General features: G+C 46.6%; 1 protein-coding gene across 1 annotated transcript; it reads left to right on the top strand.

Moving 5' to 3' along the window:
- Nucleotides 1–5,422: 5,422 nt before the first annotated feature.
- Nucleotides 5,423–26,418, top strand: RNF103 (ring finger protein 103). Its single transcript, XM_056863202.1, has 4 exons — nucleotides 5,423–5,654; nucleotides 10,068–10,207; nucleotides 16,239–16,354; nucleotides 24,766–26,418. Exons 1-4 carry the CDS (start codon nucleotides 5,423–5,425, stop codon nucleotides 26,291–26,293), a joined length of 2,016 nt encoding a protein of 671 aa, XP_056719180.1. The 3' UTR covers nucleotides 26,294–26,418.
- Nucleotides 26,419–26,942: the final 524 nt, after the last annotated feature.

The following is a 26,942-nucleotide window of genomic DNA, read 5'->3' as shown; positions in this document are numbered from 1 at the left end:
GGAGAGGGGCTTCCTTGGCCTCAGATTGCTCCGTTGGGGTTTCTGGGCTGTCTTCCCCTCTGGAGTCCGCCAGCGTTCTGAGCTTTTCCTTCAGCCCAGTCGTGGCTTCCTCATTGGCCTCCACCCGCCTCCTATTTAGGGGATTGCCTCCCGGCCAAACCCCGCCCCCGAGCCCATAAGTTCCTGCTCTCTCGGCCCGCCGCGGGAGAAGCCGTGTTCCCCGGCCAGCCCCGCCCTCTCCCTGCTCTGGCCCGGCCGCCTCTCAGCTGTTCTTCAGGCGCACCCTGCCCGGCGATTCCCCGTCTCGCCCGTCGCCTCCTCTGCTGTCGCCCCGCCCAGCCTGCCTCGTACCGCCGGCTTCTCCGCCGGGCTGCCTTCCCGAGGGAACGGGAGAGGGACCCGGTAAGCCTGTGGCGCCTCCCCCGAGACTCCTCTCAACCCTGGCGCCGCCGAGCGTCTCTCCGGCGCCCCTGGGCCCGCCGTCTTCCTCCCCGCAGGGGGGCCATGTGCCCCCCTCCAAGCCCGCGACCCCAACCTGAGGCTCTGTCGCGGGACACCTTCCTCCAAGCCGAATTCCACTGAATTAATAAGGTAATAAATCAACTTCTGATGAAATAGGGATATGAAACATTTACTGATAATTAATCATAAAGAAAATTATTTTAAAACAATTATTTGGTATACATATAATTTTACCATTTATCGCCAATTTTTTTTTGCAACATTCAGTTGCACGACCCCATATGGGGTCGAGACCTACAGTTTAAGAAGCTTTGCTCTATATGACAGCCCTTCAAGTACCTGGATGGTTATATTCCCTCTCAGTCTTCTCTTCAGGCTAAACATACCCAGCTCCTTCAACCTTTCCTCATAGGACATGGTCTCCAGACTCCTCACCATCTTTGTTGCCCTCCTTTGGACATGTTCCAGCTTGTCTACCTCCTTAAATTGCGGTGCCCAAAACTGAACACAATACTCTAGGTGAGGTCTAACCGGACCAGAGTAAAGTGATACTATCACTTCGCATGATCTGGACATTATACTTCTGTTGATGCAGCCCAAGATCGCATTTGTCTTTTTAGCTATCGCATCACACTGCTGACTCATGTTCAGTGTTTGGCCTACTAAGACCCCAAGATTCTTTTTGCACACACTACTGATAAGACATGTCTCTCTCATCCTATAATTATGCATTTGATTATTCCTACCTTAATGAAGAACTTTACATTTATCTTTGTTGTAGTGCATTTTATTAGTTTTAGCCCAATTCTCCAGCCTGTCAAGATCATCCTGTATCCTGGCTCTGTCTTCTACCATATTTGCCACCCCTCCCAATTTAGTACCATCTGCAAATTTAATAAGCATACCCTCTATTCCTTCATCCAAATCATTTATAAAGATGTTGAATAACACAGAGCCCAGGACAAATCACTGAGGCACTCCACTAGTCAATTAACATTTAGTACGCGTTCCCGGGTTTGTGCTTCTTGGTTGATGGTAGCGTGAATGTTTTTAGACCTTGGAATTTTACGTGAGACTGGTCAATTGACCGTAATAAATATTATATATATATATATATATATATATATATATATATATATATATACACACACGCACACACTAGTCAGTTTTCTCCAAGTGGATGAAGAAGCACTCATTAACAAGCACTCTTCGGGTGCGATTTGTCAATCAGTTACAGATCCGTCTAACAGTAATAGAATCTAAACCACCCTTTCCCAGTTTGTCAACAAGAATACTATGTGGAACTTTCAGCCTTACTGAAATCAAGATAAACTATCCAGCAAGGTAGTAACTTTCTCAACAAAGGAGATAAGATTAGTCTGACATGACTTGTTCTTGAGAAACCCGTGCTGTCTCTTAGTGATCAGATCCATCCTTTCTAAATGCTCAAGGACTGACTGTTTGATGATTTGTTCAAAAACGTATCCCGGTATAGAAGTCAAGCTGATGGGTCGGTAGTTTCCCGGATCCTCCTTTTTCCCCTTCTTGAAGAGAAGGACAATATTTGCCCGCCTCCACTCTTCTGGCACCTCACCTGTTCTCCAAGAATTCTCAATGCTAAGAGAAATTACATCTGCAAGTTCTTTTAGTACCCTTGGATGCAAATCATCCGGCCCTGAGGACTGTGTTTCTTTTAAAGCAACTGGGTGTTTGTGCACTACCCCAATTCTAATCCTAGGCTGCAACTCCCTTCTCTCATAATGTGTTCTGTTTATGCCATGTTGAGCACCATTTCCCTCGCAAGAAAAGACTGAGGAAAAGTAGGAATTGTAGAGTTCTGCCCTGCTGTTCCTCTTCAGTTGAAGTTTGGTCTTCTCTGCTACTACTGGAAAATTATGAGGATTGATAGAGGAGTTCTTCTATTAGCTGGTCAGCCTCTTCCTTGCTTTAAACAATTCTTCTTCCTGATGGTAGTGAAATGTTTAATGCGTAAGGTGCAGTCCAGCAAAACCAGATGTTTCTCTTATGGAGTATAGTTCTTAGATCATCAAATTGTTTTCTTTTTCAGAAAAAAAATTGTACCTCATTCCCGTTATAAGTGAATAGAGTATACCTTTGCACCCATAGAATTTCATCTCTCATTCTTTGATGGGAGAATTTAACCAAAATGTGTCTTGTGGTCTTGTTCCTCCTTGCATATGTTAACCCTGTAGATCAGGGGTGGGGAACCTTTTTTCCGCCAAGGGCCATTTGGATATTTATAACATCATTCGCGGGCCATACAAAATTATCAACTTAAAAATTAGCCAACCAAGCCCCAAGCAGGCAGCTGTCCCAGATGACACACACCCACGGTGCGGGCAAGCAGGCAGGCATCTAACCGGTGGCGCACTCGCCCACCTGGTGGCACAGGATGGTCTGTTGCACCAACCGGGCATAGCCATCCAGCCACACGCCGGAGTTGCTCCTGCTCCGCATGGTCGGGGCCGCATTCTACAGCCGGCTCCTGCTACCTCCGCCTGCAGGGGTGACATGAGGACACACTGGCTAAGAACTTGCCCCCCCGCACATTCTGGCCCTGCCCCCTTTAACCCCTCCATTGTCGCCACTTTTGCCCCCAGCCCTCTTGCAGTACAGAGGGAATACGTTTCTCCACGGCCCGGGTGGGAAAGGGTTAATACAGTTTCTTGGGCGGTCCTAGCAGTTCCATAGCTAATGACTCTTCTGCAACGGGGGAAAAAGGTTCCTTTTCTTGGCAAAACAAACTCACGTCTGCCTTGAATAGAGGCTATTCCTGTCCACGGGGGGGGGGGGGGCGGATCGCCAGTCTTAGATCCTTCTGAGCTAGAGATCTGCCAGGACCCACGAAGGGCCAGACCAAATGATTTCGCGGGCCTTAAATGGCCCCGGGGCCTGACGTTCCCCACCCCTGCTGTAGATCTTCTCTGTTTGTAGAAAATTATTTTGGAACTCGTAATTTTTTGTAGCAATAAGTGTAGATCTCTCTTGAGGTCCGAAATTTTCATCCAGGAAATTAGGAAAATTATTTTTCTGATTAATAATCTCTTGGAGATCAAAACGTTAATCCACTTCTTTATGTTTACATTCATTGTATCTCACAGTGTCTTTCTGTTCATTCAGTTTGTCCTCAAAAATCTTCAGTGGTCTGATTCAGCAGGGCTTGTTATGTTATTTTCTTTTACTGTAAAGGCATTTGATAATACCGTTAAAAGTAGAACAGTTGCTAGTACTAAGAAAAGTAAACTTTGTATACTTTTTATACTAGTGTCACATCACAGGAAAGAAGGAGAGGAGGAGTTGGTTTTTATACCCTGAGGTTTGCTACCTTTAGGGAGTCTCATATTGGCTTACAATCACTTTCCCTTACTCTCCCCACTGTGAGGTAAGTGGGGCTGAGAGACATCAGAGAGAATTGTGACTAGCTCAAGGTCACCCAGCAGGCTTTATGTGGAGAAGTGGGGAATCGAACCCAGTTCTCCAGATTCGAGTCTGCCATTTGTGTGCAGGAACCCAGCTCTCCAGATTCGAGTCCACTGATCCTAACCACTACACCACACTGGCTTTCAACAGGCTGGTGGGCTCTTAAAAGATCCTTGATTTGGAATACATTTTAATTGTATTTATAAATTTATATTTATAAAGATTACACAGCTAAAAACAATTCAATAAGAGTGATGTGAAACATACAACCAACAGTGAATAAAACTGGATTACAAACCTAGAGAACAATGCACTAAAAACGATACAGTGCACGCAGTATACTGCAAACAAATAATGCAACAGATCTGAAGAACAACGCAATACATCAATGCAATCTGTACAAGGAGCACAGCAACGGAAACAGCCCCAAGCAAGGGGGCATCTGCAATCCACTGCCAGCCCGCGAGCCCCCCCCCCCGTGGAAGGAGGTGCGCAGCCCAGCCCAGGAGGGGCGTGGCCTAGTCTGACCCAGCCCCCACTGCCCACCTGGCCCAAGCGCAGCCCAGGGGGCGAGGGATGCTCTCAGCCTCAGCCGGGGCAACGAGAGGGGCGCCCATCGTCGCCTGGCGCAGCAAAGGATGAGCTTGGCCCGGCCCGGCCCTGCCTGGCAGGGGACACATCCCGTTGGAAAGCTGTGACACTTTCTTTATGCATGACAAGTGCAGGGAAGCAGTAAGGGGCGGGGGCGGGGGGGCGGGGGCGACCGGCCCACAGAGTTTACGGAAGGTGCGGAGAAGCCGAGTCGATTCTTTGGGCCGGTCGTCACTAGGGAAGGATACAGCTGAGGCGCCCGCCCCGAAATCGCCCCTGGCAGAAGGGGGGGCGAGATGAACCTCCAGGGCGGCAACGGAAAACCGCCACCCGGATCTGGGGAAGGGGGGGAAGGAGGGATATCCCCCCTCCCCCACACGCACGCACGCACATGGGAGGCAGCGCCCCTCCTGCGAGGCGGCCACGCGAGGCGGGCGGGCGGGCGGGCCTCAGGCCCCTCCCCGCTGGGCGGCGGCGCGCCGGAAGAGTCGCTCCGCCCCCCTCCCTCCCTCCCTCCCTGGGCCGCGGTCTCCGACTGAGGACGTCACTTGTTATGCCGCGTCCTGCGGGGGCTCCGCTCCAGCGGAGGGACGGCGACGAGGAGGAGGAGGAGGAGGAGGAGGAGGTGGGCCCGGGCCGCCGCCCCGCCCGCGCCTCTGCTGCTGGGCCTCTGCTCGGCTAGGCCGCCAGGCCAGGCCAGGCCAGGCCAGGGAGCGCGCGGAGGGAGGGAGGCCTGAGCCCGAGTCCCCGGGCCGCGCTCGCTCGCTCGCTGGGGGCGGCCTGCCTGGCAGGGCAAGGCTGAGGGCAGAGGGCAGAGGGCAGAGGGCAGAGGGCAGGCGGCGCTCGGCCCCCGCCCCCCTCCTCCTCCTCCGCTCCGCCGCCCGCCCGCCCGCCCGCCCGCCCGCCTGCGAGCGGGGGCGGCGCGAGGATGTGGTGCAAGTTGTGCTTCCTGCTGCTGTACTTCGCGGCGCTGTTCGTGCTGTCGCGGCTGCTGGAGGCGGCGGTGTGGTACGAGACGGGCTTCTTCGCCGCGCAGCTGGTGGACCCCGTGGCGCTCAGCCTCCGCCGCCTCCGCACCATCCTCGAGTGCCGCGGCCTCGCCCACCCGGGCACCCGGCCCCTCCGCGAGGGACACGCCCGGCACCTCGTGCGCCAGTCCGGTGAGCGGGAGGGCGGGCGAGTGGGCCGCGACTGGGCCGCGGGCGGGCGGCGGGCGGGCCTCCCCCGGGCCTCAGCCTTGGCTGGGAAAGAGCCTCTGCGAACTTGGCGGTGCGGTGTCCCCAGGGCACAGATAATAATGTCGCTAGGAGACTTTAACGCTTGCCTTGCAAAAGGTCACTGAAAGGTTAGGGGAAATATCTATGATGATGATAGATAGGAGGAATACAAAAGACTCCTTAGTTAATACGCATGGGGTAATTTTCAGCCACATGTAATTTTAAATGGCAACTGTGACGGAGATAAACATGGAGAATTCACTTCTTAACACCGTCAGGGTGCAGGGGTGATCGATTATATGTTAGTATCACCATCTCTTTGTCATAATGTATTGCACTTTGAAGCAGGGTCGCTTCCAGAAAGCGGTCACCAACCACTTATGTTTTGTATTTCTGTATCTGAAGCTCTGTGGAATGGTGGGGCAACAATATCTCATGTTGAAATTACAGGTAATACCCATCTGAGATGGACGCATACTCTTCAAAATGAATTACAACAGGGGCTGGACAATGGGCCCACTCTCTGAGATAAGGGGGAAATTGCTTGTAGCAAAAGATATGGAGACTGCCCTGACACTATATGGAGAGTTAGTTGAATCACAAAAGACCAGGGGTGTCAAACTCAATTGTTACAGGGGCTGGATATAACAGAAATGTCACTTGGTTGGGTCAGGGCCATATGCCTTGCCCAGATCCAGTGTGTGTGTGTGGGGGGGAGGGGCTGGCTCACGGGCCGGATAAGAGCTCTCGGGGGGCCAGATGTGGCCCACGGGCCTTATGTTTTTTCCAATTCAATTCAAGACCTTTATTGGCATACAGTTGTCAGACTCTATGACTTCGTTGCATCTCAGGAAATATAAACTTCACTCCAGACGTTTGCAGAGAGTTTGAAAAGCTTTATTCCAAAAGTAACGAGCACAGTAGTCTAAAACGACTTAAGTTTAGAATGAGACCATACATTTAGAGGTCAGTTTTATAGAATGCACACACTAGAAATGTTTACACGTAAAAGCTTTGAAATGCAAAACATCAGAGGTCTCTCAACATCAAGAGATAGAGGATTCCGGTGAAATCACACCTTGAGATCAGAGCAGAATTACAATACGGAAGTTACTTTGAAATGGGGATCTATAGGGCCTCTGGCTATCGCACCTCTCTCCCAAACTGAAGAGACTTTCCCACAGGAAGAAAAGGTGGAGGGGAAGTCACGGAGCTTGCTATCCAGGGTTCGACTGCATGCCCTCGCTGACAACAGTACAATAAGTGTTCCATACAAATGATGAATAGCTATAGGAAAACAAGGAATAGGGGACACCATCAATCATTAACCTTATCCAATCTGTTTTTGATTACTGAACTTAAAAACCCAGCTACTTTTTCAGTGATGTCGGTTGACAAGTCATTGAGAAGACAATAAACTTTCAGGGCCTCCGAGTGTCCTGACATATTAGTTAAAATAGGATCGAGTAGATTGTGACGAATAACATCAAACTGAGGACAATAAAGAAGGATATGGGAAACCGACTCAATTGAATTTGAGTTGCAGGGGCATAGCCTTGCTGAATGTCTGGTTTGGTTATATCGTCCAAAAGTAACAGCTGAAGGGAGAACATTGCACCTAGCAAGTGCAAATGCTCTATGCATTTGCGGGGCATGTAGGGCACACAAATAAGGAGCCAGTCGACTGGTAGTTAGGGGGATTTCAAAACTCAAAGGGGAGGGGCCTGATGTTTGACACCCCTGACTTAGATCTTTCCTAATTAAGAGCGGTAGAATATCAAACAGAGGAGGGCAATTTAAGAACAACTGGTTTGATAGAGAATGCTCAAATATATATTTAAAAAATTCAGATGTAATATTAGCCTATATAAATAAAAACAAACAAACTGCTTACCCAAATCTTTTTTTTTGAGCTCCGTAATAAATATAAACATTTACTCAGAGAGAAAAAACTTGCCACAATACGAGAATCTTGGCAAGAGCTTGCCTTGGCTTTAACTCAGAAAGATATTACAAGATTCTGGCGCATACTTGCAGTTTCAGAAGGGAGGGTGCACCATGAGTTAGATTCCTACATATCTAAAGACCAATGGGAAGAACCCTTTTCTAAATTATTTAATGATAAAACCCATGAGGATAGTGTAGTTAAATGCCCTGTGATGATCCCTTTAAACAACTCACCTGAGTGCCCCCCTGTATCTGCTGGTGAAATAAAATCCCTAATTTCTAGGAGGAAAAGTAGTAAAGTCCCAAGTGAAAACTTTATTCCTCCTGATTTTCTTAAGGCTTTCAGAATTGGTGGGCCACCCTTTTTAGTCATATAGACAAGTCTGGTAGGTTCCCTCAAGAATGGACCTCTTCTATTGTGGTCCCAATTTATAAGGAGGAGCATACCAACCCAGCTAACTATAGACCAATAAACCTCCTAGATGTAATAGGAAGGCTCTATGCAAGACATCTACTGAAGCTGGAGACATGGGTATTTGAAAATAACTTGTAAGCACAAAAGCAAATTGGTTTTAGGCAGGGACATTCCACCCTGGACCATTGTCTTCTGTTGCAACATTTTATTAATAAATACTCTAATGGATCATCTAAGCAGTTATATGTGGCATTCATCAATCTTAAAGTCGCATTCGATTCCATCTCAAGATATTTATGGAGAAAAGTAATATGAATATAAATAATAGGTTGCTAGAGCGTATAAAAGGCACCAGTTTAAAGATCAGACTAGGTGTCCATGGCCAATTGTCTGGCTCAAATAAAACCACACAAGGGGTCCACCAAGGCTGTATTTTGGCCCCACTGCTTTTTATACATAAATGATATGGTAAAATTCCTGTCAGGTCCTCATTTCTTTCCAGTCAAAGTAGGTGGGAATGCCATTTCAATTTTGCTCTATGCAGATGAAACACTGCTAATTTTCCATACCCGAATTGGCCTTAGAAGGCTGTTAAGACAGTTCAGCTCCTACTGTAAAGAAAATCTACTCCATGTTAATTATGATAAAACCAAGATTATGGTATTTGGTGGAGACCACATTATTATAAATGGACAATGGATGAGAAACCCTTAGAACAGGTGTCTAGCTTTAAATATTTAGGGGTGATGTTTCATCAGTCAGGGCCTTGGGCAACTCCTATCGACTACGCTAAGCATAACTTTGAAAAAGCTGTCCTTGGTCTTCTTAGATTTTATAGGACAAGAGGAGGCTGTTTGATTCCTCCAACTATAGAAATTTATCAAATGAAATTACTGCCCCAGCTTCTATATGGAGCACCGGTTTGGGGTCTTGAAAAATCTCCAATCTTTAGAAACTTCTCAAAACAAATTTGCACACCGGTCGTTAGTGGCCCCAACATGAACACCTTCAGCTGTGGCTAGAGTAGAATTAACTCTACCCTCAATAACAACCCTAGTTAATAAAACAATAATTAATTACTGGCTGAAGATCTTCTGTACATCCCCAGGCCTCTTGACCTTGGCGTATGAAGAGATGAAGAATAACTCATGGCGCAGTTCTGTGTTGAGATTGGTCTTGGCTTCTCAGTAGAATATTTGAGGACGCAGCCAAACTAATCATAAAACAAAGATTGTTAGATCAGAGTGCTCAAATTGATATAGGTCTTGTAGGCAATTTGAGAACATCAATATTTATAAACAGTTCTCTCTCCCCTGACCCTTCCAGAGTATTTCACCAGTTTAAGGAACTGCAAGCATAGAAAAGCCTTCATCAGGGCACGCTTAGATATTTTGCTGCTCGCAGTCTTGGAAGGCCATTTCAGTGGGATCCCATATAGCGAAAGAGTATGCTGGTGTGATCAAAAGTCTATTGAGAATCTATCCCACATCACATTCCAATGTCCAAGATATGAGGATGAGCGTAACTGATTTTTGCAGGCCATATTGTCCCGTTTCCCAGGAAGGTCAGATCAGGAGAAATTAGTCATATTATTGACAGACAGAGACAAATACATTACTTCGCAAATGGCAAGATTTGCTGCCACCATAATGAAGCATAAAAAGATGATGGGACATGCTGACCATAATATCTCTGACCCGTATTTGCTCTACTCTGGGTCATTTGTCATCTTTTAGTTGTCTCTGCATTGTATGATCTTTCCTTCCTATTATATTTTAATGATGAATTTGTATTTGTATTTTAATATTTTATGGGAAATGTTTAATTATTTTAACCTATGTTAAATTATATTACTATGTATATATTTAATGTTATTGATTTTGTTTTGGCGGAAATCCCACCCTGTTCTGTATTGTTGCAAGGGCTTTTTTTTTTTTTTTTTGCTAATGCAATAAAGACTTGATGTAGTTAATATTTTTTGTATTTTAATACAGGTGATCTCATGGAGGGTGAACTTTATTCTGCTCTTAAAGAAGAGGAAGCTTCAGAATCTGTTTCAAGCACAAACTTCAGTGGTGAGATGCATTTTTATGAACTGGTGGAAGATACGAAGGATGGTATCTGGCTAGTACAGGTATTAAATATTTCTTTTTGGAAGAAACGCAACATATGAATCATTTCATAGAATCATGGAGTTGGAAGGGACCACCAGGTTCATCTAGTCCAACCCCCTGCACAATGCAGGAAATTCACAACTACCTTCCCCCTACACACCCCTAGTGACGAGAAGATGGCCAAGATTTCATGTTACAGCCAGAGAGCTCCAACCTTTAAATGCTTCACATACTCTTTTTAGTGATAAATGTACAACAAAACTGCACACAATTAGTATCATTACACAACTGTAGCAGCTGTCCTGTTCACGTTTTCTGGGAAGTCTCCTCCCTTGAACTCCAGAGGACATTTCCAATAAGGCATGCTGGTGATTGGACTGCAAGCGCCACGGCTCCAGCTTACATAAGTAAAATCAATATTCACAGTGCACCTCTTGTGTAGGAGGGAAAAGTCCCATTTTCCTCCTGCCCCACCGGTCCCCACATTTGATACTGAAAAATCTGGCTCACAAATACATCAATCCAAACCTCGTCCATGTTCAGCTTTTGAAATACAGACACAGCCAAGATCACAGCAGTTATTTATTTACTTATTGACCTACTTTGTTTATAGTCCACCTTTCTCAAAGTGGATTACATAATTAAAAATGTGATAAAAGCAGTATAATACATACAATCAACACATGCAATAAAACTGGATTACAAAATTAAGGAACGATGCACTAAAAACAGTATAATGCAGACAACAAACGAACAAGGGAACAAATCCAGATTATGAATGAAAGAACAGCACGCTAGAAACAGTATCATATGTACAATGAACAAAATGGAGAAAGCTGCCTAAAATGTGAAACTTCTCCCATAGTAATTAATAAAGTAAAAACAATAGGTTTCTGTGTAGTATGAGGATCTGAAACGGAACACGATTACTCCATTTGCTTACTTCGTTGCATAGGTGTAAACTGAGTAGAAACAAGTTCAGGTTCCACAGTAAAATTTCACTTGTGTGCTTTGTTCAAGGCTGATATTAAGAACTCACAGAGAGATAAAACAGTCCTTCCCCTGCAGCAGTGAAGAATGAACGGAGGGAAAAGGGGCTCCTCCTGTGCTGGCCCACCAGGGCGGGGTGCTGCCATAGCAGCGCGGTGCTACGAAGAGGCCTGCAGCGGGCGGGGCAATAGGCTGGGATTTCTGAAGCCGAGGCTTCTACAGCTGGCAGCTGTACTAATTGGGAATGGGCATAGTAGACAAAGTCCAGTAACAGTCCAAAGGTCAGTCAGGGTGAAAGGCAATCCGTCAGAGCAAGAGGCTAGAGTCGAGGTTGGGTCCAAGGTCAGGCAGGGAGTCCAGAAGAGTTCAAGGTTGGGAGAACAGTCTGAGTCGATACATCGTCAGCCAGAGTGGAGTGTCGCAGGTTTGCCATGCGTTGCTTCCACAGCTTCTGCTGACCCAGCTCTCCTAAATACTCGCAGCTGTCTGGGGAAGGCAGCTTCTGTAAAGACTCAATCACTATCTCCATTGCTGTCCCGGTTCTTTCTTTGTTGCTCCAGCCTGGCTGAACGCCGGCGTTGTTCTGCCAGGACCCGGCCCATTTTCCTCCGATGAGTCCCAGGAGACATGTGTTCCTCATGGTCTCCCGGCTCCCTTGGTAGCTTCCTCGATGTTCCTGGGTCGGCCGGTGTCTAGTTTTCCTTAGGCTCCTCTTTAGCCGGTGACTTTAAGGTTTGTCTTGGCAATACATCCTCATCAGCTGTTTTCTCTGTCAGTGTGGGTGGGGAAGGAGGACTATGCCCCTGGATCTGGTCTTCGTCAGAGTCTGAATCTGTTGTCAGGCAGCCTCTGACACCTCCTCTCAAAGCGCATGAGGTGGGAAAATGGCATGTAGCGTGCTTCAGAGGGGAGGGGGCCCTCTCATGCTTTTGAAGTAGGTGGGCCTGTGCATGCGCAGTCCCAGTGTGGGTCTGCATAGAAGACCCATCAATGAACAACAGTAACAGGTAAGTGCAACACTGTTTTCTTTGTCATGGCTGCTATGGAGTCCCACATTGGGACTGTGTGTGCTCAGGCCAGCTGTGGAAAAGATGGCCAGTGCTTTCTAGTCTACTAGGAGCGCCTCTCCTCCCTCTGAGTTTTCCCTCTGTCCAAAACCCTCACGTGACCAGGAGGAGGGGCGCTGCTCCCTCAGTTCTCTTTTTGCCACCTTGAAAAGAGGATCTCCGCTGCCTTTCTCCATTTTTTCCTCACCTCATTCTTAAGGCTGAGGAGACTTGTTCCCTCAAATGTTTTTGTTTGTTTGTTATCAGTACTCATTCTTGGGAGGAATAATCTACCTTTAAAGAAAGAAAGCTTCTGGCTTTCTGTTTTGTCGTTCTTGCTCAAAAGGGGCCTTCTCAGGATTGCGCCGAGTGTGGCTTTAAAAGGTTCTGATAAACGCCCATCCTCATAGAATCATAGAGTTGGAAGGGACCACCAGGGTCATCTAGTCCAACCCCCTGCACAATGCAGGAAACTCACAACTACCTCCCCCATACACCCCCAGTGCCCACAAGATGGCCAAGATGCCTCCCCTCCCAAGAACTGCCCAAGTTCTTAGAATCAGCATTGCTGACAGATGGCCATCTAGCCTCTGCTTAAAAACCTCCAGGGAAGGAGAGCTTACCACCTTCTGAGGAAGCCTGTTCCACTGAGGAACCGCTCTGACTGTTAGAAAATTGTTCCTAATGCCTAGATGGAATTTTTGTGATTTAATTTTAACCCATTGGTTCTGGTCCGACCTTCTGGGGTAACAGAAAACAACTCGACACCATCCTCTATATGACAGCCCTTCAACCATTTGAAGATGATTATCATATCACCTCTCAGTCTTCTCCTTTTTCTCCTTTTTCCTTATTTGCCCGGAGGGTCACACAGCAGGGCTGCATGCTCTTTCTGTCCCCACTTTACCCTGAAGGTAAAGAGCTGGACTCAAAAGAGCTCTTTTTCAGAGTCTCTGGCTGCGCACCAGCCTGGAGAAAGGCATCTTCTCCCTCCCTGGCGAGGGGTGGTCTGACCGAGCCTCCAGTTCAGAATGGCTCTTTTCTAAGGTTTTTGCCAGACTGAGGGGATCCTTCTCCCTCCCTGGCTGCTCTGCCTTCCGAGCCAGAGGCCTGGGCACGTGGCCTCTTTTAAAGGGTTAGCCATGGACGCGCTTGACTGAAGGAACCTTTCCTGGCTGCCCTCAGTTTGGAGGTGAAGTCCTAGGAGGCAGGAATTGACACAGCCTTGCAGCTCTGAAAGGTGTTATGCGTCAGGAGGTGTTGTGCCTTTTAGTTGGCCTTGTTGGCACCTGCTGTAACCTGTTGGCCTGGGTGGGCAGCAGAATGTCTCTGGGTGCGCCTTCCCTTTAATTTGCCAAACAAGAGGTTGGAACGGCCCTTTTCCTATCCCCTTCAAAGGAAGCTGAGGTTTTGGCCAAAGTATGATGACTTGAGGCTGTTCAGCATCTCCAGTGACAGCCCTGTGGCACTTTTAAGACGAGCTTTTGTTAGTCTGACTCGCTTCTCAGATATCCATGTGTCTCGTGGCCTATGCCTGACAAGTCTGTTCCTTTAATCTGGGCCGGTCTTTCGAGACTGCCCTAGTCCATGCCAGGAATTAGTGTTGAAAAGAAGAGAGAAAAGAAAAGAAAGCAGGTTGTTCCTGCGGCTGCACAGAGAGGCAGTGCGTTCTCAGTCCGGCTGGACAACACTCCACGGGGAGTGACAGGCCTGTTGTTGGACCCATAAGAGTCACCTTCCCCTGCTTCCAATAACGTGGTGTGTCAGGATTGTGCGCACTTTTTTCCCATGCGCAAGATGCCAGGTTCCATCCTTGGCATCTCCTACTAAAAAAGGTCCCTGGTAATTGGACTTGTCCAAAGTCCTTTAAATTCATTCATCCGTCCTCTGTGGTGATTTACGCCGCAAGAGAAAAATTCTGTGGGCTGCTGGCTTGTCCACCACTTACAGGTTTCCTGCAATTCTTTTCACACCACTGTCACTTTGTGTGCGCAGACCCAAGATCTCGTCACCTCTCCTCTCCAGGGAGGTCGCCTGTCTTCCCGTTAATTAGACGACTCAGTTCAGTATTCCCCCGGGAGACAAAAAGGGCACTCTTTTGAATGGTTCGTAGGTGTTGAGGAGGCTACTGAAAAGGCCTACGTTCAGGTCCAGGTCATCTGATTGTGCGCATTATGGTCTGTAAACGTTTGCTTGGCTGCCTTATTCATAGACCTCCCCACCCTTCCGCAGAGAGTCCCTCTGCCGTTGGGGGTGGAAGCCGCCAGTGGCAGAATTCGAACATTCCTCCTTGTTTAGGAGGGTGCCTTGGCTGTTTTACGAAATGCACAGCCCAAGTGAGGCTGCTGTATTCTTTTCCCTGCTCTGTTGAGGGTCGGTTGTTGATCCTTTCCAGGGAAAGCCTTTTTATCCTGCTGATTGTTTCCCATTGCCTTTCTCAGTCTTTAGTGGATCCTTTGTTTATGAAGGTGGTTGCTTTTTTTTTTTTTTTCCTTTGGCTTTTCCTGACAGGGCTCCGCTTTGACTGGGGAATGCCCTTCTAATCCTGTGGCAAGGTAGTCTGTTTCTACGTTTGTTTGTCTTTTATTCTAGCCGTTCTGCTGTGCAGAAGTTTCATTTGTGGTGCACAAGGGCCACCCTTTTTTTTGGCCTCATCCGGCCTGCTTCACTGCTCTCATTATTATGGTGCGGATCTACTTATTCTCACTCCTGCTAACGACTCTTTGGTACTTTCCATCAGCTTCTTTCCTGCCTTGTAGCAATAGTCACAGATTTTTTTGTGTTGCACTTACCTGTAACTTGTTCGTTGGGTGGTCTTCTGTGCAGGCACACATCCCTCCCTCCAGCCCTGCTGCAAACTCTCTAGATCCTTAGTTTCTTGGAGTCTCCCTCCCCCTTCCCTCGGCCTGCCCTGTTAGCTCTATATAGGGCTGTGATCCGCCAGGAGGCTCTTTGGCCTTCTCAAGCTCAGAGCCTTCTCCCAGGCCCGGCCACTTTGCTTGCCCCTGCCCCACCCTCGCCCAGCCGCTTGTCAGCTGTTTGGCGGCACTGGTGCGTGGCTTGACGCAAGGCGCCTGCCCGGGAACCTTCTCAGGAGAGACGGGCGTGGGGCCCTGGCTCGCTGGCCGAGGCCTCGCAGCTGGGCGCACCCGAGTCTCCTGCCGTTTGGCCGCTCTGCGGCTCTCTCGCTCCTGGCCTGCTCGGCTCAGGGCCCCACACTGCCGCGGCCTGTGCCAGGGAGTCTCCCTCTGCACCTCCGGAGGCTGAGGTAAGTAGGACACTGCGGCAAAGTCCTGGGTGTGGCCAGGAGGCAGGTGACCCGGGACACCTTATGGAATCTAAAGAGACAATACATAAGGCCAAGAAGAATTTACTTTCTGGTTTCATATGTATACTACATTGTCAGATTCTATCTTATTTTTTATTTCTCAAATTTATAGCCTGCCCTCAATTCCCAGCCAAGTCAGGCTCAGGGCTGATAACACTCTAAAATCACATTAAAACCATAAAACATCAAAGTTAAAATCATAACATCATACTAAATAAACAGCCAAGATGGCATCTTAAGCGTACCTCAGAGCAGAAATGACTTGGCTTGGTTTTCTGTCTTATTGTCAAAGCTTCAATGTGCTCAGTGGGATATCTTTCCCTATTTTGAAACATTTCGATGCAGATTCAGAGGAGCAGTTGTTGGGAGGGCAAAACAAGTTAGACGTCACACTGGGGCACAATCATGCAGCTCCATGGACCCTGACCGCAGTCTTTGATTCAACAGTCATAATTGTACAAAGAACGTGTGTGTTAACTCCCCCCCCCCCCGGAGTTAACTTGTCTGTTTATGGCACTGAGGTAAAACTAGTGATATTTTCATGTATGCGTGCTTAATTATAAATTACTTTTGTAACATTTAAGTTGAGGAGAGATAGTATATAAGAATATAAATCTTATATAAGCTGATTTTCTATGATGTGTGCTTCGTAGTGTTAAGCTTGGTTTAATATTCTTTCATAAACAGGTCATAGCAAATGACAGCAGGCCTCTTATGGGAAAGGTCCATTGGGAGCAAATGGTGAAGAAAGTATCAAAATTTGGTGTACGTACAGGTACTTTTAACTGCTCCGGTGACCCAAGGTATGTTCTTGAAATTTTATTTACTTATTTTAAATATTTGTATCTTGAAGATATTATATAGCATTTTACATAATCTTTCCCAGTACAGCTTCCTGTACTGGTAACTACTTCGTGTGTGTGTTTCCAGTGGGAAATCGGTTTACTTTAAGCGGCAACCAACAAAAAGTTACAAAGAGAAGCCAGGTTAAAACCATATCCATTCAAATTAATAATTAGTTTGTGCAGAGTGGATGGGGCCACTCTTACCTGCTGAGATAGAGGCAGAATAGGATCCTACCCGGCAACTGTTCGGAGTGGTCTTTTGACTGAATGGCGTCCTAAACCAGCCATTCTTTGACATCTCCCCCACACCCAATTTGCTGCTGTTTGCAGCTTTGCGTATAAATACACCTGTCTAATGGATGAATACTTCCTTTATCTGACGGTGAAAAGCTTATGGTGGAATAAATTTTGTTAGTCTTTAAAGTGCTGCTGGACTCCAGTTCTGTTTTTCCAGACAAGCACCAGCTCTCCATCTAAAATTATCCTAATGGAAAGTCTAAGTATATCTTGTCAGTTAAAAAAACGGGTGGTGGTGGGGAATAATATGAACATTGTGACGTTATGCAGGTAAGATCTGTATATACTGCCCTTTGGTTGTGAATTGTGTACGTAGTTCTTGACTTGGGCTCTAAAAGGGAAGGAAGTTGGCTGGGAAATGGGGAAAGTGTGTGGGAGAGAGAGGTAGAGTGACTTCCAGTGACAGGTTGAGGGAGAGCTAGGACTGAAGTGTTCTGACTTGAGAGGACAGTGTATATATGGAGGGAGTGGCTGAGAAGAGATTGTAAAGTGAGGTAGTTAGGAAAGGAAGATATCATTTATAAGATTAAGGAGGATTAGGTTTTTTTTTTGAGTCTTATGTGAATTTTCCATTGCTTGATCTATAAATTTTTCCAGTATTGAACTGGAGGTTGAGAGACGTGATAGAACATTCTCTACTCTATGATTCTTAAAATAAAGTTTGGTTTTATTCATTTCATTTCATTTTTAAAAAATTATTGTGTCCTCAACTGTTCTTTACCTCAGGAAAATAGTTTCAGGGTAACAATCATGGTAGTTGGTCTTTGCTACCAGAAAAGGGGAACTTGAATGAGTATCCAGAGTGATCCTGGTGGCAGCATAGTTTGTTGGTATTGAGGGAGGCAGGAAGACAGACTGCACCACATGTCCAGGAGATCTGAGAAGTCCCAAGAGGGAAAGGGATAGCAGAGCTGGAGTGATAAAAAGAAATGGGATAAAAAAACAAAAAACAGTGAGGGAAGAGCCACGTGCAAACACTGAAACCATGAACATTATTAAGTAAATCATAGTTTAATTGAAGTTCTCAGTAAATTATACATTTTTAAAAATACAGGCATGACTTACAATTATTTTGCTAGTGTAGAAGCTCTGTGTGAATTGTGTTAGTTTTTCCTGTGAATTTATGGGTGCATTTGAAAAATACTGATTTCTCTTGATGCAGAAGAGGGAAGAATCTGAGGTATGAGAATTAGGAAGAGTCAAATTGTACAATTGGAACTTTGTACTTGAACAAAGGCCTTGCCACCACTTTGCAAATAGAAGACTCTCAATTTGTCCAAATACCCTAAGTTCCGTTTATTATACAGTATCAAAACTTAGCCCTGACCTGGATGGCCCAGGCTAGCCTGATCTCTTCAGATCTCAGAAGCTAAGCAGGGTCGGCCCTGGTTAGTATTTGGATGGGAGACCACCAAGGAATACCAGGGTTGCTGTGCAGAGGAAGGCACTGGCAAACCACCTCTGTTAGTCTCTTGCCATGAAAATCCCAAAAAGGGGTCGCCATAAGTCGTCTGCGACTTGACGTCACTTTACACACACACACACATCAAAACTTAAGTATGTTTAATAATCCATAATAAACAGAAGTCTGCTGGCACAGTAAAGACTAACAACATTTATTTCAGCATGAACTTTCATGAATCACAACCCACTTCGTCATACAAACTCAATGCTAACATACCTTTGGAGTTAGGAGTTTAGCAGAAGTATTACAGCACTGTTTTAAATACTATTTAAAAGTATTTAATCATTTTGATAATATTATTTTTTTTAATGATTGTTTCCAAAACTAGTGATGGTATCAGTACTGTCATCCCTGGCTCCCTCTCCTATTTCCAAATGCGTTTTTACAAAGACCATGCTATAGAAATAACCAGCATTGCATTTGTCTGGACAAGAGACATTTGGAGTGCGAACCAGAATGTCCATTCAGAGGGCAAAGAGGAAGGGTCATAGTTTTGAAATGTCATGGGGAGAACTGACGTAAGTTAGCAACAAACGAAATAAAGGAGATAAAATAATCAAAGATAAGACTACAGCTTGGTGTCTGTTCCACAGGATAGATGTTGACACTGTAGAAGATGCAGGCTTTGAAGAAAAGAAGTTCAGTCTTACAGTGTAATCCTAAACAGAGTTGTGTGTGTGTGTAAAGTGCCGTCAAGTCGCAGCCGACCCCTTATGGGGTTTTCATGGCAAGAGACTAACAGAGGTGGTTTTTGCCAGTGTCTTCCTCTGTATAGCAACCCTGGACTTCCTTGGTGGTCTCCCATCCAAATACTAACCAGGGCTGACCCTGCTTAGCTTCTGAGATCTGACGAGATCAGGCCAGCCTTTGGGCCATTTTTAAACAGTTACACCCTTCTAAATCTAGTGAAGTCAGGGGGCTTCGAAACAACCATTGGACTTATTGTGAAGGTTTCCTCTCATCGGTGGATTGGAAGGGCATCTTGGTATGAGGCTGTGTGCCTCCTTGCTCTCTGGGCAGGGCATAGGCAGCTTTTATTTTTTTTGCAAAGGCTTCTACTATCCTGAAGAGGCACTCAGTTCCCCAGTTGCCAAGCTTCCAGCGGAGACAGATCCACCTCTACCGTCATAATCATATAAAAGAGAATTCTCTCTGAAGACCTGTAAGTGGAGATACTGTAAGGCTGAAGAAAAAAAAGATAGTGTCCCCTTTTGACTTCCTGAGTTCTTCCAATTCCTCCTCTGCCAACTAGAGCGGGGAAGGATAACTTCCAGTCCACTGATGAGAAGAAACTTTCACAGTAAATGTTTTGTTTTGTTCTCCATCACAGAATGACGGTTTCCTTGAATGGATTATTGAAAAGCTCTCTTATCCTGGGTGGGGAAAAATTGAAAAGGGACAATTTAAAGAACTACTTTTTTGAGAAGATTTCTGTCGAAAGTAGCCACAGCTGAGGCAACCTTGTTTAGCTGGTAGCGCCTTACCAAGGTAGATGCCGAAGCCCAAGTCATTGGCCTACTTGTGCATGCAAGAGATGCTTCGTTGGAGATTGTTGCGTACATAGTGGCCGCTTTTGCAACACAAAAAAAACAGTAAGCTTTGAGTTTAATGGGAGATGTGGACTGTCATAACCCAGGGAAATGCTTGCTCTGACACATCTGGATATGTTTTCGAATGATGCTGTTCTTTGTGGTTGGGTAAGAAGGTGATCAGTAGGAATCCAGCACTTGAAGGCTGTTTCCAAATTAGGTAGATATGGGGACTTCCCTGGACATCTAACTCAGGCTAGACCCATTCCATAGGATGGCTGGGATGACTACAGATTGAAGAACAACAGGTGTCTTGGCCCCTGTGGAACAAAGAGTTAACAGGTGGCCAGAAAGAGGGATTTGTGCATAAGGTCACCCAATCCTCCTGAAGGGAGCAAAGCTCATCACTGTTCTCAGGGCAGGGTTCAGGACCTCCTGGGCCTTTTCAGGGAGTTATCCCCATCTATTTGGAAACAAGACGGCAGTCGGGTTGACCCTTAGAATCGACATATGCTTGCCAAGACTTCCTGGCCATGCATACTCAATGGGATGCGAGGCGTCAGCTTGAGCTTAGCTGTGAGCAGCTCCATAGATGAACCCGTCCACCACCAATGCTTTAAAGTGGGAAAGGGCCACTTGTCCACTCCCCGGCCCTGCCAGTACTTTTTGAAGGTAGAGGACAGCGGCAGCAGAAGAGGAGGAGCTCGAGCTGGACACCGAGCGGTTTGTCCTGCAAGGCCTTAAGTCACAGTGGCCTTCCCCAGAAAGGAGTGGAAGATCCTCCCAGTGGAGAAGGCCGGTGGAGGCTGGGTTAGAAGAAGTGACAAGCTCCCTGACCACTCCCCCTCTTTCTAAACCAAAGCCCTGGAGTCTGAAGCAGAGCTGGAGAGCAGAGCATACTGCCCCAGAGAGTGTTGATGGAGCCGAATGCCTGCCTTGCGGTCTGTTGGCCTTGAAGAAGAGCTAAAATGGCTGCTCCTGTGAGTAGTTCTGGGAGCCAGGGACCAGGAGCGAAGCTCCAAGGAATGGCTGGATCAGTGGGATGCCTCCCCTGGAGTGGGGGAGGGAAGGTGAAGAACAAGAGAAGCTTTGTATTTCTTTTCTTTCTTCACTTCTCCCCCTCCCCCCCTCAGATCACACAATATCCTTCATGCTCAGACATAACGTAGGGGCAGAGGGCTAGGTAAGTGAAATCCTGTCAAGGATGATGGGGAGGGGAGGAAGGAGGAGAGTCCCTCCTGGTGGTCAAGTTATCTATTACGCTCCTGCTTGCCTTGGGGGTCTCTTCTTGCAGCCAAGGAAGGGGGGGCACCTTTTAGCTCTAGTACTTGTCAAGGCCTCCTGGCCTTGTCTAGTTGATGGGCTGAAAGGCACACGCTCAGATGAGCTGTAGGTGGCTCCATCAACCAGCACATCCACCCCTGGTGCTTCGGAGCGGGAAAGGGCCTGCTGTTCATCCCCTGTCCCTGCCGGTGCTTCAGCAGGGGAGAGGAGAGCAACAGCTGAGAGGAGGGGAGCAGGGGAGAATAGAACAGCAGCTGACCACCACTTTTGTGGTGGTCAGAAGAGCTGTTGGTGGCTCCGTCGGTGGTCCTGTCCACCACTGGTACTCTGAAATGGGAGAGGGCCGGCTGTCTGCTCCCCATCCCTGCCAGCACTGTTGCAAGGGAGAGAGCAGCAGCTGAAGAACAGGCGCTGTGGATACAGAGGCCGTTGCTCATGCCCCCGGGGGGAGGAGTTGCCTGCCTGACCTCTCGTGTTGGCTCAGCTTCTGTTGCTGCCGTGAGGAATTGTTCCATCTGAGACTGCTTCATATACTTTTCCTCCACTGTCACAGTTCATAAATGAGAGGCAGAGATTTTTCAAGGTATCTTTGCCTGTGTTTTTAATAAGCAAGGTAGGAAAGCTGTGGGAGTTGAGCGCCTCCTCAGGATAGTAGAAGCCTTTAAAAAATGGCCCAAAGAGGAAGGAGAAGGCTGATACAGGGACACCCTTCCACCACCGCTGAAGAAAGGTGTATCTGTGTTTAGACAATTAGACAAATTGACAATTAGACAAAATTAGACACTATTGGACAAATTGAATTTGGGATGGTTTTGAAATAGCAGACGTGTGCGAGGAGTCCTCGGATCCAAGCAAGTTCAAGGCCAGAGTGACAGAGTTGAGCCTGATCAGCAGATAGTGAAAGCAGGTTCAGACTTGATGGGGTCACTCCAGTGAGTAAAAGGAGAATAGCAGAGAGCCAAAGACAAAACTGACTGGAGAGATCCCTGTGAAGACCGGGCAAACAAAGGGGCCATAAGACTGCAAAATCTCAGAAGTGACTAAAGGGAGGGGGGTGATGCTTCCAAGAAAGCCACTGACTCAGTGAGCAGCAGGTCACACAAGCAGCAAGAGGCACAGCATGGTGAAGATGGACGCTGTGCGATAGGGAAGGGGAGAGTCTGGCACTGGGTACTGCCCAGCACAGAAGAAGGCAATGGGGAGGAGGAACGGTCAGGGAAAAGGGAAGTTTGGGAAAGGAGACCGGAAGCAGCTGGGTCAGAGAGATTGTTCCATGAATGTTTAAATAGCCAGAAAGAAAGGTGGAATGTTTCCAGAGGAAGAAAATGTACTTTATTACAATTGTTCACCCTGCCTTTCCTCTGGTCTCAAGTGTGCTTACAAGTAATAATAATTGAAACATTACAAATTAAAACCCCGTAGAATACCTCTCCCCCAAAATCTCCCCCCCCTCCTAAAAGATGGCTCCTGTTCACATCCCATCAAAAGCTCTGGCCAACAAAGAAGCCTCCCTGTACCTGAAGACCTCCAGTGAGGGAGGGGGCTCCTTGCCTCTTCGGGAAGCCCTTTCCACAGAGCTGGGGCAGAGGTGGATGAGGCCCAGACTCTGGTGGATGCCGGGTGGGCCACTTAAGTAGGTGAAACAGCCAACAGCCGGAAGACCATTGTTGGCACACAGGAGAATATGGGAGGAGAAGGTCTTTCAGACATGCGAGCCCCAGGCTGTGAAGCACCTTGAGTTGGACTCAAACAAACTGGCAGCCAATGTAGATGCTACCAAATGGACAGTGTTATGTTTCCCATTGGCTAGCCCCTGCTGTATTCTGGACCTGCTGCAGTTTTGGGGTTGTCTTCAAGGGCAGCCCCACAGAGAGAGCACGGTACAGTAATCCAATCATAAGGGTACAGAAGCAGGGCTCAGCAGAGACAGCTCATCTAAGAAATGAGAGCTGGCGAGGCAGATGCAGCTGACAGAAGATTCTCCTGCTTTTCAGGAGGTGCTGTGGCTGCAGCACAGGGATGCTAATGGGGGCAGAGCCCTCCAAAGTGAATGCGGGAGGTGGGGAAGCAGTGAGGTGGTAGCTGAGCAGGAGTTGGAACAGGGAGGCCCGCACTGCTGCCAGCCTTCAGGGTGGCAGGAGAAAGAGAAACCTGAAGAAGGCAGCACTGATGGCAGTGGGGAGGGGCAGCATGGGAAGAAGATTCAGGGAGGGAGGGCCGGGGGTTTCTATAATGCTAGAAGGAAGTGCTGAAAAGCTGAGGGAAAAGAAAGGCTGAAAGGGGGAAGAAAACATTGGCAGAGAGTTGGACAATCATAATGTGGAGAAACTAAAAGTTGGTCACAAACAGATACCCCAAAGGGTCACATCCTTTGGCAGACTACTTAGCTGGCTGCTCGTGTACTAATAGCACTGGCTCCACCGCTTTGTTTGGGACCCAAGTGATGTTGGGAAGACAGAACCTGAATAAGAAAGGGGGCATGGGTAGCAGGGAAGGAAAACAAACAGGTGTCTGGATGAGATCTGAAAACAGCTAACTTGGAACTCCAGGATTCTTTGTAAGGCAGTGGTTTTGATAAGCATGTATGTGGAGTAAGAACATAAGAACAGCCCTGCTGGATCAGACCAAGGCCCATCAATTCCAGCAGTCTGTTCACACAGTGGCCAACCAGGTGCCTCTAGGTATCTCCTCCAGCTTCAGGATGGAAAGGCACTCCTGTTGAGTAGAAGGCAAGCTCCGTAAATCTGCCAAGTGGCTCAGCCAACAGGAGCAGTAGTGAGGTCGGGAAGGGAAGGGCTGGGAGGCACATGGACAGCTGCCAAGGCAAGGAGGATCCATGGCCTGTGCCAGGTCTCCAGATGTGCTCCTGCTGTGCCTATGCCCCCCCTTTCTTTTACTCACTAGAGACAGAGGGGCTTCTTCCCTTCCTACAGAATTTGTGCTAGAGGTTTTACTTCATTTATTCATTTGTAGCCCACCAGTCTCCTCAATGTGGATCCAAAGCAGCTTACAACATCGTTCTGTTCTCCATTCTATCCTCACAACAGCCCTGTGAGGTAGGTTAGACTGAGTTATTGGCCTAGAGTCACTCAGCAAGCCTCTATGGCAGAATGGGGATTTGAACCTGGGACTCCAAGATCCCAGTCCAACGTTCTTGCCACTCTGTCACACTGACTGGCTGAGGAGGTCCCGTGTCCACTCAGCTTAGCTCCTGCTCCTGGAGTAGGCAGGGGGAGCCCTGAAGTAGCTAATGAGCCTGGACACCTCTTTCCCAGGCCTCCATTCCACCTTGGAAGAGGTGCGGTAGTAATTGTATCCTTAAAAGTATAAGAACCCCTTCACCATTACCCAGGCCACTGTGGCACCTGGCACATTTTTGGCATGTACAGCCACACAAACCCTTTCCAAACTAGGCAGGAGATTGGGGGAGGGATGCATTCTGTATCCCATTGACACTATTAGAGATTTATGTAGAACTGTAAGATTTTAAGAAATGCCTTTTGATATCTTAAAATATTGGAAATTAGATGGCTACCTTTCTTTTTAAGAAAGGAAATGTTTAGTTTGAGGCAGGCTTAGTACTTTCTTGATTGGAGATAACGGGAGGGGCACTTTGGGTATGAATTTTTGCAGACTTCTAAAGATTCAGCTGATAAAATAGTTCTGACTATATTGCAAAAAGAGCAAACACATGTATACATTTTTGGAAGAGTTTGTGCATTTTGGAATTCTTAAGATTAGTAAGGTAAATTATAAAGACTTTTATTCTAAAACATTGATTGCTTTCTTTGTAGATACTGCAAGAGGAGAGGCTGGATAAGATCCACACTAATTATGTCAGTTCCACAAACTAGAACATCCAAAGGAAAAGTGATGCTTAAAGAATATGGTGGACATAAAATTGAGACGGAGCATATTTTTAAATGGATAATGGCCCACACAGCTTCTCGGATCAAAACCATCTTCAAATCAGAACATTTGAAAGAAGAATGGAACAAAAGTGACCAGTATCGAGTAAAAATATACCTGTTTGCTAAGTTAGACCAGCCTCCCGCCTTCTTCTCTGCACTAAGCGTCAAGTTTACTGGGAGAGTTGAGTTTATTTTTGTGAATGTAGAAAACTGGGACAATAAGAGTCAGATGGCAGAGATGGGTATCTATAAGATGCCATCTTACATCCTTAGAACTCCTGAAGGCATTTATCAGTATGGGAATAATACTGGTGAATTCATTTCCCTGCATGCCATGGACTCCTTCTTGCGCTCTTTACAACCTGAAGTGAATGATTTATTTGTCCTCAGTCTGGTCTTAGTTAACCTGATGGCTTGGATGGACCTATTTATTACCCAAGGGGCCACTATAAAGCGCTTTGTTGTTCTGATAAGCACTTTGGGGACCTATAATTCACTCTTGATTATTTCTTGGCTACCAGTCCTAGGTTTTTTGCAGTTACCTTATTTAGACAGTGTCTATGAATGTAGTTTAAAATTGTTCAGGTATTCTAATACGACCACCTTGGCATCCTGGGTGAGAGCTGACTGGATGTTCTACTCATCACACCCTGCCTTGTTCCTCAGCACTTATCTGGGCCATGGCTTATTAATAGATTATTTTGAGAAAAAAAGACGGCACCATAACAGTGATGAAGTAAATTCCAATAACCTGGAGTGGCTCTCAAGCCTTTGGGACTGGTACACCAGCTATCTCTTCCACCCCATTGTGTCTTTCCAGGACTTTCCCTTCGAATCAGATTGGGATGAAGACCCAAATCTATTCATTGAGCACTTGGCTTTCCCTGCTTTGTGGCTTCACCCACTAATACCAACAGATTACATTAAAAACCTGCCCGTGTGGCGATTTAAATGTCTTGGTGGCCATTCTGAAGAGGAAATGGCGGAAATCTCTCAAAGTGAAAGTGATTCAGACTGTGAATGCAAAGATGTACCAAGTAGTAGCACAAAGCTATCTGAGGATGAGCACAGTACCCTTCAAAACCCCTGTGAAGAAGCCCTTCTGCACAGTGCCAAGATCTGTTCATGTGCCAAAGCCAGGTCATACAGAGCTATGGAAGATACAGAGCCTGATTGGTCAGCTTGGCCTACTGATACATTGCATTGTACAGAATGTGTGGTATGCCTAGAGAATTTTGAAAATAGATGTCTGCTAATGGGCTTACCATGTGGCCATGTGTTTCACGAGAATTGTATTGTCACATGGCTAGTTGGGGGGCAGCATTGCTGTCCAGTGTGTAGATGGGCCTCTTATAAGAAAAAGAAACCATACGTAAATCCTCCTGTTTTGTCAAACCACAACCCTTCTTAGCTGTGTAACCTTCCCATACATTTCTTGCTTGCCTTTTACATGTTAGTCACAAAAGGACCTTGTGGTTTGAAGTTTTAGTTTAAATGTCAGTATGGTGAATGAAATAAACATGATGCTAACCTTGATGACTGACTCACTTGGTTGCCTTGTATGTTGAAAAATAAATACTTATGTACAATTACACTTTCCTTCTCAACATCCTGAAGTTCAAAAGTTAGCATTATTTGGGTTTATTTTGCTTTTTTTGCAAATATATTCCAGCAAATGCTCAACAGGAGATAAATTAACAATTCTAATGTAAAATAATTGTTTTGTTTAAATGTTTCTTCTTTTGATCTCTTCAGCCCACTTTCTGTTGAATAATGTATGGTATGTGAGAATACATTTAAAAACAAATCTATGGAAATAAATTATTTAAAAGACTACCAATTTCTCACAATCATTCCAGTACAAGTTTTGTGCTTCAATGTCTGTTTCATTCAGAAGATACTGCTGTGCTTGTATCCTACTCAGTCTCCAGGGAAGATTATGGGTTCTTAGACCCAGTCCCGTGGGTCTTGTTGACATTGCTCCATAAAGTGTTGTGCACACTGCTTATTGTCATTTATTAGAATCATATCCTAAATTTCAAGATTCATTTCTATCCTGC

The sequence above is a fragment of the Euleptes europaea genome, chromosome 18 (assembly GCF_029931775.1).
Source record: "Euleptes europaea isolate rEulEur1 chromosome 18, rEulEur1.hap1, whole genome shotgun sequence".
Classification (NCBI taxonomy): Eukaryota; Metazoa; Chordata; class Lepidosauria; order Squamata; family Sphaerodactylidae; genus Euleptes; species Euleptes europaea.
The sequence above is the reverse complement of the archived record's forward strand: the minus strand, read 5'-3'. Positions and strand labels throughout refer to the sequence as shown.

What these genes read in the sequence shown, in the direction of transcription:
- RNF103 (XM_056863202.1), top strand. Translation starts at nt 5,423, where the DNA reads ATGTGGTGCAAGTTGTGCTTCCTGCTGCTGTACTTCGCGGCGCTGTTC. An exon ending in GCACCTCGTGCGCCAGTCCG is followed by an intron (nt 5,655 to 10,067) that starts GTGAGCGGGAGG and finishes ATTTTAATACAG; the next exon opens with GTGATCTCATGGAGGGTGAA. An exon ending in ATGGTATCTGGCTAGTACAG is followed by an intron (nt 10,208 to 16,238) that starts GTATTAAATATT and finishes TTTCATAAACAG; the next exon opens with GTCATAGCAAATGACAGCAG.